Here is an 18,067-nt window from a genome sequence, read left to right on the forward strand (position 1 = left end):
GTTTGACACAAACTCGACCCTCGTAGTCAGTGCTAAATAGATTTTTGTGTCAGAGACTACACCGAAAACTGAAGGTGTTTTCTATTGCCATATCAATGTGAGCTAATCGCGTTATCTGAGATGCTAGTTTTTGTAACAGCAGGAATATACACACATGGTAACAAAATCAATCGAAAAATGTGTAGCTTTACTCAACACATTAACACTATGATACAGTGTAATTGTCAAGTTGTATGGCTCACTGTGTTCAAAGTCGATCTTAAGGTGTTACGATAACCCTCTTCACCTCGACTATGTGGTGGTTGTTATGGGAAACTGGCAGTAAATGCAGCTAGGGTTCAGACTTAACGTCTTTTTCTCAGCTGCCGGAGTTGTGTGCCTTCTGGTTTTTCCCACCTACTGGATTCCTTGCGCGTGCTCGCGTTGCTCACCACAGCTGCAGGAGTTGTCAAACATTCGGAAACAAGTTGTTTTCGGCGGATTTGAAGTCGCATTTCATATCTACCCCATGATGCTACACTACAACCACTCAGACAAAAGACATGTAGGCCTACAGTAAAATGAAGGCTATAATATTGCACACTGTAGGCTATAGCATTCATCTGGATTCGAACCTGCAATAAATACGCAAACCTATGACTCAGACCGACGCATTAACTCTTTGAGCTATTTAAATTCTCAATGACCGTTATCAAATCACCTATCAATTAACCACGTAGGCTAAGCAACACCGCGGCAACATATTTTCTTGCATTAGGTGACACAAATGATATTGCCCTTATTTTATAACTCCTTGTCTGAGCGACTACCAGGCGGTTTTGAAAAGTCAAATGTTCCCTTCTAGCGGAAAAACGCCATACGTCATGTCTTTTTTTGCATTAACCCTATGGCGTAGGCTAGACCGTGTTTTCAAAAAAATCGACTTTGAACACAAGTAAAAAATGGAGAAGGTGAAAGAACACCAGTGTCTGAGCATAGGGAATTGTTTGACATGAGTGTAGTGTTGTGCGTGCAAATATGCCACTATGGCGTGCATACCGTACAACACATGGTGACAATAGATTTAGCCTATTTATTTTGCTGTTATAGGCTATACACTAAAAATGTAGCCTAAGTAATTGTTTTTTTTAACATAGGCGGTCTTGTGTAGCATATCTCCACGTTTCACGATTGGTCAACGTCATCCCAACACCGAGAACGCGCACAGATCTGTCGTAATAGGCTATCACTTGAGTTGCTTTGTGAAGCCTCGATATGTCTACATAGCCTAGTCTACAATTATTTTATTGCTCCAATAAGCTATGGCAAAAAAAAGTGGATTTGAGGTTGTTACCAACATCCAAGGCAGTCTTTTGAGGTAGGTTATGTGTTCTGACAATATTCTTCTAACACTTCTAACACTTATCATATCTTATCGATATAAACTGTTCCTGATAAGAGAAAGTTGTTATGTGTTTGTATGTGTTATGTTTGCTTGTTAGATTTATTATTTAGTAGGCTAATAACTGAACTTGAATTTGAATGCTGTTCCAAGTTGCTGCTGGTGCACAATTGTTTATTTTACTAATAGTAATACTACTAGGCTACTAGTAGTAGTAGTAGTAGTAGTAGTAGGCTAGTAATAATATATTACATTTATATCTAAATGTTATTTTGTTAGATTTTGTCCTAGGAAATTAATGTTTAATCCTTTCGTGGAACATTCCATTTTTAGTTCTGGATGACCTCCTCACAAAAAACCTTATTTCTTGAGTATAACATACTCAAGAGTATAGTAGGCTATATAAACATACCATCAATGGGATACACATGTCATTGTAATCAGAAGGATCAGTTCTATGAAATGATGTAAAATACATATGGTAATGTTGATATAGTAATGAACAGCCTTTGAAAATCCTCTCCAAATGTATATCTAAAATTTCACTCACATAAAAAATAATTTTCATTATATTTCATGTCCCCCTCAATGTCTATGGTGACTACGGCCCTGATTTACACAGCATTGGTGTTTATTGAGTTATTAGCTTTTTCCATTACTAATTGCTTGAGTGGTTGTAGTTAGTCCTATCTGTTTTTTCAATGGCCATTTTTTGAATTTCCCGATTGGTAAAGATAGATAGATAGATACTTTATTGATCCCCAGGGGAAATTCAAGGTCTCAGTAGCATACAGACAACACACACACATAGCATACAGACAACACACACTCACTAACAGCAGAAAAGGTAATTAAAAGTATATAATATAAAAAAACAAAAAAGCAATAAGGACAGTATAAGATAAATAATATACTAAATAGTAAAATACTAAAATATGGTCATGGAAATTCAGGATTTTTGTTAGGTAAAAGTCAAGGAATTTTACATTTGACTAGGGGCCAATCTCAATTCTCTGTTTTACCCCTTCCCTATCCCTTCATCTTACCCCTAGCCCTTGTCCCTCGAAACCGAGTGGCAAGACATAGGGGTGAAGAATATTCCCCTTGGAAATGAGATACCACTAGCCAACCATAAGGGAGAGCGGGATGATTGAAACACTTGAATTAACGTAATTTACAGAGATCGTACCACACTGAAAGCTTTTTGTCACTAGCAACCTGACTTCTGTCAAATAGGCTATCATTGCATTTTCATCTCGGAATAAAACCGTTCAGGACTTATTTAAACAACAGCAGAACGTGCCTGTTCGTTCGTAGCCTGAGTCCGGGTGAATGAAACAGGGATGGGTGACAAAATAAACATGCAGTTTGCCATGTAAACATCCCACAACTCCTTCGATATTTTACAATAATATCCAAATGGTCGTTACTTGACATCAGAAGCAATCGCTACCTAGCCTACAGGTAGCGAGGAGTCGGCAGCAGTAGGCCTATGCAGCAATCAGACAAGCGGTAAAAAAGTTCAGCGAATTTAGCTGCTGTTGGACTTTACATTTCCGACATGGTATGCTGCCAATTTGCGGGGTATATCAGACATGGACACATAGCCGTGGGAAGTAGGGGTGCTGGGGGTGCGGCAGCACCCCCTGCAGGAAAGCACACGTATTTATATGTCATACCACTCACGATCAGAAAAAAAAGAAGCTCTCCGTCCCCCTGCTATTATTCTATTATGCACTAACAAATGTTAGGCCTACATTAGACCTGGGAGATCTAAACAAAAACTAAACAAATTAACAACAAACCTGAGGGAGATATCCTATGACGCTAGCTTTATGATACGACAATATGCCATATTAAGTAGGCTAGCCTAATATTACCGTGAGTTTCCCAAGGAGCTGAACACGGGCCGCCTCAATCTTCAGCTTAAAATGATGCATATGTTATCGGGGAGTCTCGGTGCACCACGGTGAAAGGTGGCATGGATATTGAGTAAGCTCCATCCACAAACAAGAGCTCTCTTCAGCGAGGTAGATGAACTTATTCATCTGTGTCTTTGCGTGCCTGTTTCAGTGGCCTCCTCAGAGCGTTCTTTCTCTTCTTTTTGAAAGTGTAGGTTAAAGGCTACACTGTGCGTTTATGATGTCAGCATTTGTTGTAGGCTATATTTGTGATATGTGGATCAATTTAATGTAGGCTAGCCTATGAATATTGCGTTGTGTAGGCCTATGTTATGCATATGTTTTGAGTCAATGTGTTCTGTCTAATATGCTGTGCGATAGGGTCTTTAGCCTGTTTTGACACCCATGTCAGAAGCGTCAATAATTATTACGTTTTATTAATGTTGGTGTTCAACAGTTTTATATTTCTCGTGTTCACCGTCGATTTCGGTGCAAGGCTACAGCAACTTTCTTACCTAGTGTAGAGTCAGATAGCAGACGGTTACTGTGGTTTGCGACATTTTGTCGCATTTTTTCTGTAGTGTAGCCATAATGTTCTTGACAGTTATGTATGCCTGGGGTGTGTTATGCAATGCCAGTATGCTGTTGTCCATTAACAGAGAAAGGCGTTTAAATAAAATACAATAACTTTTTTTAACACCCCCCCCCCCCCAGACTACAGCACCCCCAACCAAAACTCACTTCCCACGGCCCTGCATGGACATATGTTAAATGCAAGACATTCGCTCAAATAATATGCTGTTAACAACAACGATTTTTGAAAACTTCCTCATGAAGAACAGGACCTTCAATATATGGTCACAAGATTGAATGCAACATAAAACAAACCATTTTAATTTTATAATTCTTATTAATGCAAACATTTCATGTCAATGAATCTCTCGGTGTGCTTGTTTTTCCAGTGTGAGCGGTGTAGCCTATGTTGTGGCTAGAAGGGATACAGCTAAGAATGGAAGTTCCGTAACAGATAGTGAAATATCGCAAAATCTCGACGATACCAGAGACCGTTTACGGACGATACTGTTACTGTAACAATGTCAGCTTTCTTCTCATCGTAGGCTACAGGAGTTTTGAGAAGTAGCCTACCTCAGTAATTACAAGGAAGAAACCATGACTAAGTTTACAGTCTCAACTAAAGACCGCAGTTTTGGTCAGGACAGTGAGTTCAGCTAAAAAAAATGGTTTGTTTGTATTAGGGCTGTCAATCGATTAAAAAAATGAATCTAATTAATTACATACTCTGTGATTAATTAATCTAAATTAATCGCATATATAATTTTTGCTGAGAAAGTATTTTAAATATTTAAATTCAAATGAATCATTGAATAATCAGCATTAGTGACATTAAAGTTCAAAAACTCTTTTATTATTATTTTCACTGTTCAAATAATGGCCATAATAATCTATGATATGACCTAATATGCTGAGGAAATAAATTCAAAAGTGCTTTGGGAAGAAGTTTTTGTTTCACATACAAGGCATTTCAGGCCACAGATATAACCTAGGGGACACAATGAAAATAAATTAACACTCCCCTCAATTTCAACACTATTTCTTTCCATTGATGTGCGACTTTAGAGTTGATGAACTCCGGTGATATGCAAATTCCTTGCTGCAGACATTGCAGAGGACTTTATTTTAATCAACACCATCAGGCCATTTTTTAAAAGTAAATGTTCCAATCAATGATCTAGGCAGCACATTTTCTTCTCTCTCCTTCTTTTTACAGTCTAATGGTTACTGACTACAACGGCTCGGGGTCAAAGGTCATACGGAGATTGATTAATCTGCATTATTTTTTCTCAAATTAATTAATCGAAATTAATCAGTTATTTTGACAGCCCTAGTATTAACATTTGGGGTTGATCACTGTATACCAGTGTTTCTCAAAGTGTGGTCCGGGGACCCCTGGTGGTCCATGAGCAGACATGATAAAATATAATATAGATGAGTTGCAATATTGAACCAACTTATATGTAAATCCAAACAGTTCTGCAACATGCCTATGTAAGCTACGCCAGTTAAAATCATATGAATCCTCTGATACAACTAGAAGTACCAAATATGACCTCCGCTCAGTCCTGTTCATCCTCTCCCGCTTGTCACACTTGTCTCCATCTACTACTCTAGCAACATTTGTATGCTTGTATGTGTGTGCTTGAGCGCACCCGCGCGCGCGTGTGTATGTGTCTAATTGTGTGGATGTGGACTGATACTGAAACTGATAACCAATATATCGGCGGATAGTCATTTTTAATAACACTTTTAACATGTAAAAATGTTCTCCCATAACAAGGTTCTAATAAAGGTGGGGCATTATGTATTTGAATAGGCCTAACTATCTAGATTCCTAATGAAAGGTTCTTCAAACAGTAATTTTAGAGCCCGACCGATCTATCGGCGGGCCGATATTAGGCATTTTCCAAACTATCGGTATCGGCATTTATAATGGCCGATAAATTAATATTTTAAAAATAAAATAAAAACGGACGAAACACCCTTCAACCATGTCATGAGTGTTGCCGTTGTATAGTTTGTCCACCAGAGGGCACTCTACACCGTCCCTGCTGGCAACACTCGTGTATAACGCGCCACACATCCTGCAACCTGCTGATCCAGCCAGAGTCTGGCAGAGAGAACCAGTTATCCGCGAGTGAGATCATCAGTGAAGTGTGTTCATGGTGATTTGGTCACGAGACATACATTGCTTGAATAACAATTAAAAGAACATCCCCATCAGTTCTCTTAACTCAAATAAGCGTGACAAAATTCGTGAAAACAATGTCCAGTTTTGCTGCTGTTAAATAAGCCGAGAGTGAAGCGGAATTAGCTAGTAATTACGTTACATTGTTACAGTGTAGTTGACTGTCTGTCCTTTTAACTTTTGACAATGTGACTGAAGATGTATTTCTTTAATAGCGTGACAGTTATAGCAGTGAGACGTATCATCTCTCCCCGGCCTGTTATTTTGAAAGCGTATGTTTTACAATTTGCAGTATGACGTTATTCATTGCTAAATTAGGGCTCATCATAGACTAGCTAACCACAAAGCTAGCTAATGCTATGAATATCATTGGAAGACCGCTAACGTTAACATTAATGAGCTTGGAAACCACAACGAACTTATTCTGCCTAAATAAAGTAATGATTTATTACTTGTATATCTGTAGTTACAGTCCCTGCATTGTAAAATGTAAATTAGACGTGAGAGGAGTGAACATTTAGACATAGAGAAAAAGTATCAAATGTAGCTTGTGCAAAACGTCCCTGCTGAAAAAAACAGCTAGAAACCAGCTTATGCTGGTAGCTGGTTTTAGCTGGTTTTAGCTGGTCTTTGATGGTTTTCTTCCAGCTCTTGCTGGTCTTTGCTGGTGTAGCTGGTTGGACCACCAGCTGGATATGCTGGCGTGACCATCTGAGGAAGCTGGTCATGCTGGTTTGACCAGCCTGTCGTGGGGGATACAGCTGGTGCAAGATGGTCATGCTGGTGACCAGCCTGCCAAGCTTGACATTGTTGGTGTAAGATGGTCATGCTGGTTTGACCAACATAAGCTGGCACGGCCAGTTAAACCAGCATTGTAGACCAGCAACACCAGCTAAAATGACCAGCTTGAGGTGGTACTACAAGCGAAACCAGCTGAATTACCATCGTTAGGTGGGTAAACCAGCTGAAGGTATGTTTTCGCAAGAAATTTGCTGGTCTAGCTGGTCAACCATCATAGGGTGGTCAAACAAGCTGGTTAACAAGCTGGTCAACCAGCAAACCACCTTTAGCTGGTCAGGCTGGTTTTTTCAGCAGGGGTAGCTTGTGCATAAAAGTTAGCTTTTCTTTTACTCGTGTTTGAAATCCAATGACGCCAAGTGTGCGTTTCAGACTGTCGTTCAGCGGCAGCATTAACGAGTTACATAATGGATTTAGATCACTAAGTAGTAGGTTTTAGAAGGCAGGCAGCAACTGATGATTGAAAATGGTTTGATGTAGCAGGTAAGGGGATAAGCAAGCTGACATTGTAATTATAAGGTAGCTTATAAGGCAATAGGGACTAATTACACACGCACACTCAAACATTTAAGAGTGACCTTTATCTTGTTTAATGATAATACAAATGATGATTATAGTAATGTCATCATTATTTTTTGTAATTGTTAAGTCGTAGTTCAAAGTTATATTTATGAAACTTGTTATTGTGTTTTTGTTCAAAAAACTAAGTTTCATATCTTAAGTTTCTATTTTTATACATTTTATTTATCAGAACTTTAATATATTTCGATGTTCCTCTGTTCCACTGTGACAATATTATTTAAAAATAAACAAGTTTGTTTTTGAAATGCATTATCATATTATTTTAGTCAATACTCATAAATAACTACAAATAACTAATGTTAGGGAAATCTGTTAATGTTTTGTTGCGCGTTTCTGAAAAAATATATATGTATCGGCCGATATATCGGAATATCGGATTTTTAAATCAACAAATATTTGTATCGGTATCGGCCTTCAAAATCCTTTATCGGTCGGGCTCTAAGTAATTTATTTAAGAAATAAAAGAATGTATAAAATAGAAAGATTAACAAAAGAATAATAAACAAGGGTCCCCCACGCTGATAGCTATATATTACTAATATATCAATTAAGCTTTAAGCTTTAACTTTATTGTAAGGGTCCTATGGGGAGTGGTTCATATTTAAATAATAATGTCATTAACTTTTATATTAACATATAGTTTGTTAATAAACATTTAACATTTAAATTATGTAAGAAATAACTGTTAATTAGTGCCAAAAAGACATTTAGTTAACTATTAAGAGATATTAATGCAATATTAATTAATAGATTGTTTTCTATTTGTTAAAACATTAACATACAGATTTTATGTAAAGTAAACAACTAATATTTAATTAATGGTGAAAAAATTATTAACTTGTGCCAAATAGATATTTTAGTACCAATTAACAAATATTAACTAAGGGTGAGGTAATGACTAGTTTGCTATTTATTATGGCACCTTATTATAAAGTGTTACCCAAAAATAATTTCTGTTGCAAATAGTTTTGGGTTGGATAATTTTTTTCTCACAGATTGTTCAGAACGGAACTGGTTCAACAGGAAAATCACCTACGATGCGAAAGACAGGTCGACCGGTCGGTTGGGCTGAACCCTGTTCAGACGTCAACAGCTATCCTGTAGGGCCTGTTTTTCTGTTGTTGTTTTTTTTAAACTTTGTCTTTGGAAGTTTATTATTTGTGCTCTATGCTTGAAATGTGCTATATACATTTTATTATTATTTTATGTATTATTATTGCCACTTGAAATCAGCTCCGATATTCACAATGCCCCCCCCCCCTCCGATGTTTTGGGATCACTCTCACTGAATCACGAGGTTATGAATGCATGGTGATATTTTTGCAATGTACAATATAACATTACCTCTCTGTAGACAATGCATATCTTCTGTCAGTTAATCTCTTCTCTCCCGTGCTGCTGCTGGGGCATTTGGGTTAAATGGCATCGGCATGCAGTTCAACATCACGTCTCCTTAAGTCATCTAATATTTCCTAATTTATGTCATCAACACATCCGTGATTTGTAAAAATGTGTACGCTAGATTTATGCCTATTTTTTCACATCTTAATGGACACCACACTGATTTCCCTCGAGTGGTAATATTTTTCTTTGTAATTATGTATGGTTTGCAGAAATGGAACTACGTTGTATAGATGAGATGAGCGAAGTGTGCGGCCAAGCAAGGGCTCCTTATCATCAGGCAACTCAACATCGAGAAACAGTTTCCAAGTTGACCTAACTTTCCAACTCTGCACAGTATCCCATTAACTGCATGACAGTAGGCTATTTACAATATTTTCTGTAAAGTAGAGTTTGTAAACACGTTATCAACTTAATGCATGCACAACATTGTTTGAGCAGGAGAGAGAATAACAATGAATGGATGCAGCAACTACAGAAATTATAGCCATACTTGCTGCTTTCTTGTACTAGCTATGGTTGCTGGTTAACAGCACATAATAAGCTGATTTAAGATAATTCACTAACTCAAGACTTCAAGGCCATCATGGATATAAAACGTTTTTTGAAAACAACGAAAGGATGGAGGGAATATAGCAACGCTTGGAGTTATTTCAGATGGGCTACAACAAGGTAGGCACAATTGTGGTGCTTAAAACCTTAGCGCAGCTGGAATAATGCTTAGGCTGATGTTAAAGCGCACGCGATGTTTAAAGCCAAACACAAAGGTAAATTAGAACAAAACTAAAGGTAACTTTAGCCTTTATAGGGCTGTATAAAGTTGTCCAAATGAATAGCTCGTAATTAGGCGTTGTTGTTGTAAAGATATTGCATGTAGATGTACTATATAGGCTACTAAATTTTTAGGTGACCAATGCACGAACAAAACCGGGAAATGGACAAATATTATCAAGGCTTTGAATGTTTCCGTATGTGCACGGGGGTGTCTGTAGATTGGTGTGCAACGCATTCATTCATGCAGGCCTGTGGCCATGCATGCGTCCTTAAAGCTACACCAAAGAACTTTCCCTCTGTCGCACGCATGCTATTTGTTTATCCAGCACCGGCTTTGCAAATAACAGTGTCCACAGACAAGGTAGAATATGTTGTGCGATTTATGAAAGTACGATGTATTGCGACATCAGATGCAAGTCAAATTTGTATTTTCTTATGTCTCATTCCACTGAACTACAGATCCGCTACCCGATCTGGCAAACTTACATAGTGCAGTTATAGCTGATAGAGGGCCGCGAAGTGAATGCAGAAGTGCCGTTCACCCTGTTACAAGTTGATGAACGACTGAAACGATTTTGGAAACATTATTTTAAAGTACAAAAAACTCTTTGGTGTTGCTTTAAAGCATATAGCAGGGAACGTATGCGCCGGAACATGCCCCGTCTTTTCGCTGAACAGCCCCTGTGGGCGCAATCGAATTCCCTAATTTACCTGTGGAGAAAAAATTCCAATATGCGCTGACTGCAAAGATAGAGCCCGAGGTCTTTTAGTGTGTGCAGCAGGATGTTGAACATGTTTTACCAGTCTGCTGTTCTATTGGGGCACCAGTATCAGAGCAAATTACACAAAAAAACTCAATAAGTTGATTAAAAGAGCTGGCTCTGTGCTTGGAAGTACACTTGAACCCCTAGTTGTTGAGAGAAGGATGTTGCAACACCTCACATCCACTGAACGAACTACTGGTCAGACAACAGAGTGTTTTCAGCTGGAGGTTGCTTCAACTTCGCTGTAACAAGGACCGTTATAGAAAATCATTCCTGCCCACTGCTATAACTATACATAACTTACAATAACTCACCTTTGTGCTGTGAAAGGAAAATCTTTTGAGGCAATGCACAGTTTACAACCTCTTCAACAGAGACTATCCAATTGTATTTATTTTCTAACTTGTATGTATATGTGTGATATACTGTATGTTTATATTATTAATTGCTGCTGTAACACCATAATTTCCCTTTGGTGAGGAATAAAGTAGGGGTGTAAAGATTAACCGATACGTATCGGTATCCGTTTTTAACGTGTAAGGTACGGCTACATCGATACGTGAAGCCCCGTATCGGTATAAAACTGAAATGAACTGGTCGTTATATCGATTTACTTGTTACGAATCAGTTCACAACTTTTTCTGCTCGCTCAGACTCTCATTTACGTTCCAAGCAGCGCGTTCATCCCACGTCCGGTTTTGAAACTATACGTGGCACGGAATTGTGGGTAATGCAGTTCGTTTTTGGCTACATTCATTGCCCAAAGTTGTCAAATGACCTCATTACCCATACATGTACTGCAACTTAAGCACGTGACAACTCGCACTCGGTCGTTTGTTGTACAGTTTTTACTCTTTTGTTTTTCAAAATCCAGCGCGAAATTAAACACTAAACAGCAACGATAGTCTGTAGAGTATAGCCTTAAGTTTGATGAAGGGATTTCCTTAATGTTAAATAATAATTTGGCCCTTGCTAAAACGATGCACAAATTATTAGCCAATTATTTTGTTCATATTCACTTAGACTTGTGGCATTATAGGTTTCTGCATTTGGTCTACCGTTGGAACAAAATAAACCCAGAGAGTTCATTGATATGTAGGCCTATTTTATTCTTGTAGGCTATATGAGAAAAGGCCAAGAGTGTCTTAAGCACTGTTTTATTTTATTTCGGTATTGTCTTACCTCAACAAGGCTACAGCTCCATGAAAACAATCAGATATAACTATAAAGTCTATAAAAAAATATGTTGTATTTGGCGGCTGTGTTTGACTGAAATGTAGACTATTCTTTTTTTATTTCAATACAGTACAGTATATGAAACAACCCTCAGTTTAGATAATCATATTCACACATTTTTTTGCCTAATTGACAACCATGACCATGATAACTTATCATATAAAATTAATGTGCACCTTGAGCAAATGATAAAAAATCTTTCAGAATGCTTTCCATTCTTGAACTGCATCGAATTGCATCGAATCGTACTGAATCGTTTTTTATGAACATGTATCTTTTCTTGTATCGAATCGTGCCCATGCATCTAGATGCGAATCGTATTGTCTTTTACATGAGAGATTCACACCCCTAGAATAAAGTAATCTATCTATCTATCTATCTATACTGGCGAATCCAGAACACAATATTTTTCAAAATACTAGGAAACAAAAATGTAAAGTGTATACTGTTTTAGTTTAATTGAGGTCCCATGCGCACCTTTTACACAAATATTTGCACATAGCCTACTTTTTTTCTTCTCAAAGGACACTTGACGGTTTCAGTTTTGTTTTGCTGAGTACTCAGATTAGTGTTTGCTCTCATTTATTCCCAGAAAAGCTTCTTCAGTGAAGAAAAAATCCGACGTCTCCACCTTGAAACAGCAGGAGTCTTCAGGGGAAGTCTACCAGAAGAGACAACGAAGAGAAGTAGATGATATGGCTGTGGGAAAACCATCACCAGCTTTCAGTGGTTTGTAATTATTGTAATTACATTGTCATTGAAACTGAAAGACTGTGTTTGTTTTAATTATGAATTCTTCATAAAAAGGCCAATGCTACACTTCTTGATTTAACCCTATGTCTGATTTGGAGTAGCAAAAGACTCAATGTGGCTGGTGAAGAGAATGAACACACTTAAACATTCTAGGCTATATTACAATCAATATGTGATCAATAAAGCAAAAGTAATTTTGTTTTGAAAGACGTCATCTCAATCAGTCATCAATCTCAGCAATATCAATTAAACAACGATTTTTCTTTCCAGCCTCTTGCTCGGAATTACAGACTCGCACATGGGAAGTACATGACGGGTAGGAATTTCTTTGCTTCTCATAGACAGACAGACAAAGGTGCAGTCAGCAATCGTACGCAATTTCTACCCAATAAATTTTTTTTGTCACATTCAGCAATCATCTCCTCAAGACCGCTAGCTGCCCATTCTGTGAGTAGGGATGTAACGTATGAAAATTTAACCTCACGGTTATAGTGACCAAAATTATCACGGTTTTCGGTATTATCACGGTATTTCTAAAAGTGTGTTCAATATGTTCAGAAAGCACTGATAGGCCTACACAAGCTGAAATAGTTTCAAAAAGTGTCCCGTTCACTTTTTTCTTCATGTTTAATTGCTTATGTCAGGGTGTCTACAGGTATAAACAAGTTACATTTAAGACTTTTTAAGACCTTTTAATACCACTTCTAAGTGAAATTTAAGACCAAACTTACGATGGAGAAGTGAAAATATACAGTACTCTTTCCAAGTTCACACACTGATGTCTGTTCAGAATGAACAGTAGGCCTATGGTAAAATCGATCATTATCACAATTATTATATATCCTTATTATTGTTATGCTATATTGTTATACATGCACTTCGAAGCAGTCAAAGTTTGTGAATACATGCACATCAGAGGACCGCTTTAATGTAAAATATAATTGCAATAGTTTAATTGCTTTACTCTGCATGTTTGCATGATGCTTGCATGAGAAAAAGTACTTCCCAAAACAACAGCAATTAGGCGTATATGGGTGTCATTGTTCTGGGATGCTCCCTAATGCAAGCAGCATACACATAGTAGGCAAATGGAGAAAATATTTAGGCTACATGCTTTTTAACGAAATTTCATTTGAATGTCTGAATGTAAAGATTCTGGAAACACAATACCAGTTTTTGTGTATGGTAAAAAGCAGAGCAGATAGATGTAAATCACTGATTTGGAGATCTTTATCAAACAGGAAGAATAATTAGTCTACAATAGCCACGTTATATTCAAATCTGACTGTACAATACTCAATGCTAAACTAGACAGTGTATTATCCAGTCTCTGCTCCGTTTTTGTGGAAGTTGCAAGAATCAAGTTTGTTCGTTTAAATGTCGTTACCTAGTGACAGAAGGACCGGGCATAATTAGACTCCGCGACTCCGTGGACCAGCAGTCCTTGTAGTTTGAGAAACGCTGATGTAGGCCTAAGTGGCTATCAACCATTGGAGGTAGCCTACGCCTATATTGCCGTTAGGCCTACAGTACTTCACGTCATTAAAAGCTGCGCAAAAATGGGCACTGACCTAATCATAGACAACGCAGCGCACACCGAGAATATTCGACCTGGCAGAACAGATTGCCTGCATTTTCGTGGTGACATGACTAAAAAAATATTTAAGACCCATCCAATCTGAATTTAAGACAATTTAATACTTTTTAAGGCCTTATTTTTAGGAAAAGTGATTTAAGACTTTTTAAGACTTTTTAAGGACCCACGGCCACCCTGTATGTGCTTATAGCTTAACTTACCCTCCCATAACTTGGAGTTTGCTATTTCTGTTATTTGGATGCAATGAGTGAGACCAAAGTAAGCGTTCAAAATAAAACTTTAGGCCACTGTATTCTCCTGATAACGTGAGTGGAATGGATTTAATGTGGACGCGAACATAAAAAGACGCAGAGTGGCTACATGATACAGTGCACATTTTGCGGTTAAAAAGTTCCGCCTTTTAAAATCAGGTGTAGCCTAATCCGAATTGTAGTGTACTGTATGTCAAAAGCAGGCTCAGATGAAGCTGGGAAGGATTAAACACACGGTTTCCACACCACGGTAATCAACAGTGATAATCATGATGTTTGAAATGAAAACAGTAATTATTATCGTCAACATTTTTATTGCGGTTTACCATTATACCGGTAATCGTTACATCCCTATCTGTGAGTACACTGTAAACAAACCTGGTCTGTAGTCAGACCAGGCTCTGAAAACTGGAAACAACCTACCTTTGAAGGCTGTACCTTTGAAATCTGCCTTATCTCTCAGTGGTGATGAAAAATGTTGAGCTATGATATTTTACATACTATTCTTGTTTCCTGATGGGTGCTGCTTACAGAGGATTCCCAAAGATTCACTGTGAACGATGTGCCCATGTGTCAGAAAGCAGATCCTGGGGGTCTGTTTATCCCGAAGTTTCTACAGGAGAAGACGGCTCTTTAACCTTTTGCCTTAGCTCTGCCTCTGGGGCACATCAGTGCTCCAGGTCTGGTGTGCGCTGGGAGTGTAATGGTAAAGTTAGCCTACAGTATCGCTATGTTAGCTGGGGACAGTTCAGAGAAAAGCTGGCCAAAAGTGGTTACAAACCAGCTGGTCCTTTGATGAACATCAAGGTCTTCTCTGGTAAACTGGAGAAGATCCATCTGCCCCATTATGTGTGTATAAGAGAAAATGATGTAAAGCAGGCTATGAAAATCTTGCATGGGCACGATGGGGAGGTGTCCTTCGAAATCTGTGAGGTTGGCCAGTTTCATGCCACATTTTGTAACCCCTCATTTAGTCCATTGGGGCCTGTGATTATAGAAAACTCTGAGCAAGCTGCCCTTGTGCACTGTAAGCTGCTGCACTATCGTCCCAGTGACACATCCCTTGTACAGCGTACTTACCTGATACCTGCTGACAGAGACCTTGAGGATAGGGTGAGGTGTCAGGAAAAGAAGTGCAAGAGCATGCCGATACTCGTACCTGACCCAGAAAAACCTTTGCGACTAGGAGATTCTTACAGCTTGACCACAATGCCCAAGTCCACAGTGACACCACAGGAGATGATTCTGAGACGTTACGATGCCACGCCAAACTTTTATAAGGTAGCAATGAGGAGGGTTAGATTTAAACTGAAAATGACTTTAACTAACAATCAAGACAATACGAGTGTGTGGGAAGAAACCATTCAAAAGGATGATTTCGGCAAGACCAATACGAAGAGTGTGGTCAAGGCAGCTCAGTTTGTTGATAGACATAGGCTAGAGATCATTGATAGAGTTTGTCTTATTAGACCAATAGCAGATGAATTGCTGAGGTATAACCTGATCAATGATGAGAAAGTCAGCGATATCATGTCAAAAAAACCCTATCAAAATCAAATGAGGCGTATATATGATTTCCTGAAAGCAGGTGGACGCAAAGGGAAAGCAAAGTTCTACGAGATTCTGCAGAAACATGAACCCACTCTTATTGACACTCTTACTAAATGACCCATGCTAAACAACTGAGGGAAGAGAAACACACACACACACACACTTCTTGTACTGATAGATTTATAATATAGATCATAGTTATTTTTTTATTTTTGCTTAACTGATTTATTTAACTGAACCTTATATTGTGTTTTTCAGTTTTATTATTATTATTATTGCTAGATCATAGCTTCTTGTTTATGTTTGATTGAAACTGATTTCTTTAACTGAGCTTTATTTAAAAATATATTTTATTTTCAATATTTTTATGGTGTTATTATATTTTTCATGTGGAGTCCTGGGATATTTAGGGCCCAAGCAATGACTGTGCAGGGCTGGGACGGAAAATGTGCCAGAAATGTGGAATGTATACCCAGTTTAGCTTAGCGCCACCAGCTGGCCAAAGTCAGAATAGATTTTTGGAATTTATTAACAAAATATTAGTCAATATAAATCTGACAGTATCCACATGCCCAAACTGCCAACCCGGTCTAGTTCCACCAGCTGACCAAACAGGAAGTGTGCCAGATTGACAACACATTGGTTAATTGGTTGGAAACCAAAAATATTGGATATTAATATTATGATGATATTAATTAATAATGTGGGTGGTATAGTGCCACCAACTGGCAATAGAAAGATTTTTTAAAATGTATTTTGAATATTGAGATTCATTAGATTAATTCAGTTTAGGTGCATGTCAACTTACTAGTGTCCTAACTTCACACATCTATACTGGAACACACACAAACACACACATGCACACCAGTGTTGCGCGGTCCGCCAGAAATTGAGCGGTTGCCCGCGGTCACCGGCGGTTATGAGTCATAAAAAATATTTTAATGATATTCGGGTCATTTGCGGGTGGGTAAGTTAAAACTAATTAAATATATATATTTTAAAAAATACTTAAAGTATCACGAGAAGCCTAGCATCAATATTTAACTCATAATTGCTTTTCAAAGATAGGCCTATCATTGGTTGAATCATACTTGCCACATAGGTGGAGACGGTAAAGTAAAGAAACTGAAGACGCGAGAAGTTAAAATAACTAGGAAATGTATTTCCGAGGAATTACCAGTGCATGAAAATGCAAAAGTTGTGATGTAAAATATAATGTATGAATGGTTTGTGTACACGAACAATGTTCTCAATGCTCGAGTTCATATGTAGAGACACTGATGATGCTTCGATAAAAGTTTCATGCTATGTCGAGCCTTCTTAGTGTTTGAAAAATAGCGATTTTGACGCGACCATGTAGCCTACTAAACTAAAGTTTGACTCGGGTACGTTCGTAGCCTATTTCAAATGACGATAACATCATACTCGACTGTGACTTCGTGACACTACTGTTAATAGGCTAAACTAAAAAGCTAAATTAACTCACACCAACCTAATTTGCGCCTTTTATTCACATTTGCTCAAAGATTTCATAAGTATAAGCCCTTTTCGCTCCCTACGTTGATGTAGCCTATTCCAAGCGGTCTGCTTCAGGGGCGGGGACGTAGTAATTGAAACACCATGCCTGGGTAAAGTCAAAGTCAAAGTCAAAGTCTGCTTTATTGTCAATTTCTTCACATGTCAAGACATACAAAGAGATCGAAATTGCGTTTCCTACTATCCCACGGTGGAGACAAGACATATTTTACCAATTAGGTCCACAGACAAACATAACATTCAAGTAAACAATATAAAAAGTAAAAAATAAGAAGGCACATACAATGAAGAAATAAGAGCAGCAAAATTTGGTTGAAATTGTGCAATTGTGCATACAGTAGACAGTCAATATAATAGTGCAAAAGTCAGGCCAATAAATGGCTGAGGTAGTTTTGTTTGACCTAAGTATGCAAGTGGCATAGTGGTGCAAGTTATGTAAGAGCAGCAGAAGTGTGTTCAGAAGTGTTCAGGACAACAGGACAACAACAACAAGTTGCAAAGTGTGCAAGTGTACAAGTGCAGTAGTGCAAGTGGAGTAGTGCAAGGCAGCCATTGTGGGTCCAAAAGTCCAGGATGTTATGTAGCTGAGGGTGGAGGGGGGAGAGAGTTCAGCATCCTAACAGCCTGGTGTATGAAGCTGTTGGTGAGTCTGGTGGTGCGGGAGCGCAGGCTTCTGTACCTCTTCCCAGAGGGCAGTAGATCAAACAAATTGTGAGCGGGGTGACTTGCATCACTCACAATTGTGGTTGCCTTGCGGGTGAGGTGGGAGGTGTAAATG

The 18,067-nt window shown here is 38.3% G+C and overlaps 1 protein-coding gene across 3 annotated transcripts; it reads left to right on the top strand.

Moving 5' to 3' along the window:
• The first annotated feature begins 1,062 nt into the window (after window positions 1-1,062).
• On the top strand, window positions 1,063-17,861 carry LOC143124679 (NACHT, LRR and PYD domains-containing protein 1 homolog). 3 transcript variants are annotated; one of them, XM_076286390.1, is made up of 5 exons: window positions 1,268-1,357; window positions 9,040-9,185; window positions 12,194-12,330; window positions 12,625-12,670; window positions 14,736-17,861. In XM_076286390.1, exons 3-5 carry the CDS (start codon window positions 12,297-12,299, stop codon window positions 15,868-15,870), a joined length of 1,215 nt encoding a protein of 404 aa, XP_076142505.1. In that variant the 5' UTR covers window positions 1,268-1,357; window positions 9,040-9,185; window positions 12,194-12,296; the 3' UTR covers window positions 15,871-17,861. The 3 variants fall into 3 exon arrangements, with proteins under 3 accessions (XP_076142504.1, XP_076142505.1, XP_076142506.1); XM_076286389.1 differs by lacking the exon at window positions 9,040-9,185 and having other exon boundaries at window positions 1,063-1,357; XM_076286391.1 differs by lacking the exons at window positions 1,268-1,357; window positions 9,040-9,185 and adding an exon at window positions 3,340-3,411.
• Window positions 17,862-18,067: the final 206 nt, after the last annotated feature.

Source organism: Alosa pseudoharengus, unplaced genomic scaffold (assembly GCF_046254945.1).
Source record: "Alosa pseudoharengus isolate Yale_2024_CS ecotype anadromous, Long Island Sound unplaced genomic scaffold, YU_APseudo_1.1 YU_APseudo_1.1_scf_15, whole genome shotgun sequence".
In the NCBI taxonomy this organism is placed as follows: domain Eukaryota; kingdom Metazoa; phylum Chordata; class Actinopteri; order Clupeiformes; family Clupeidae; genus Alosa; species Alosa pseudoharengus.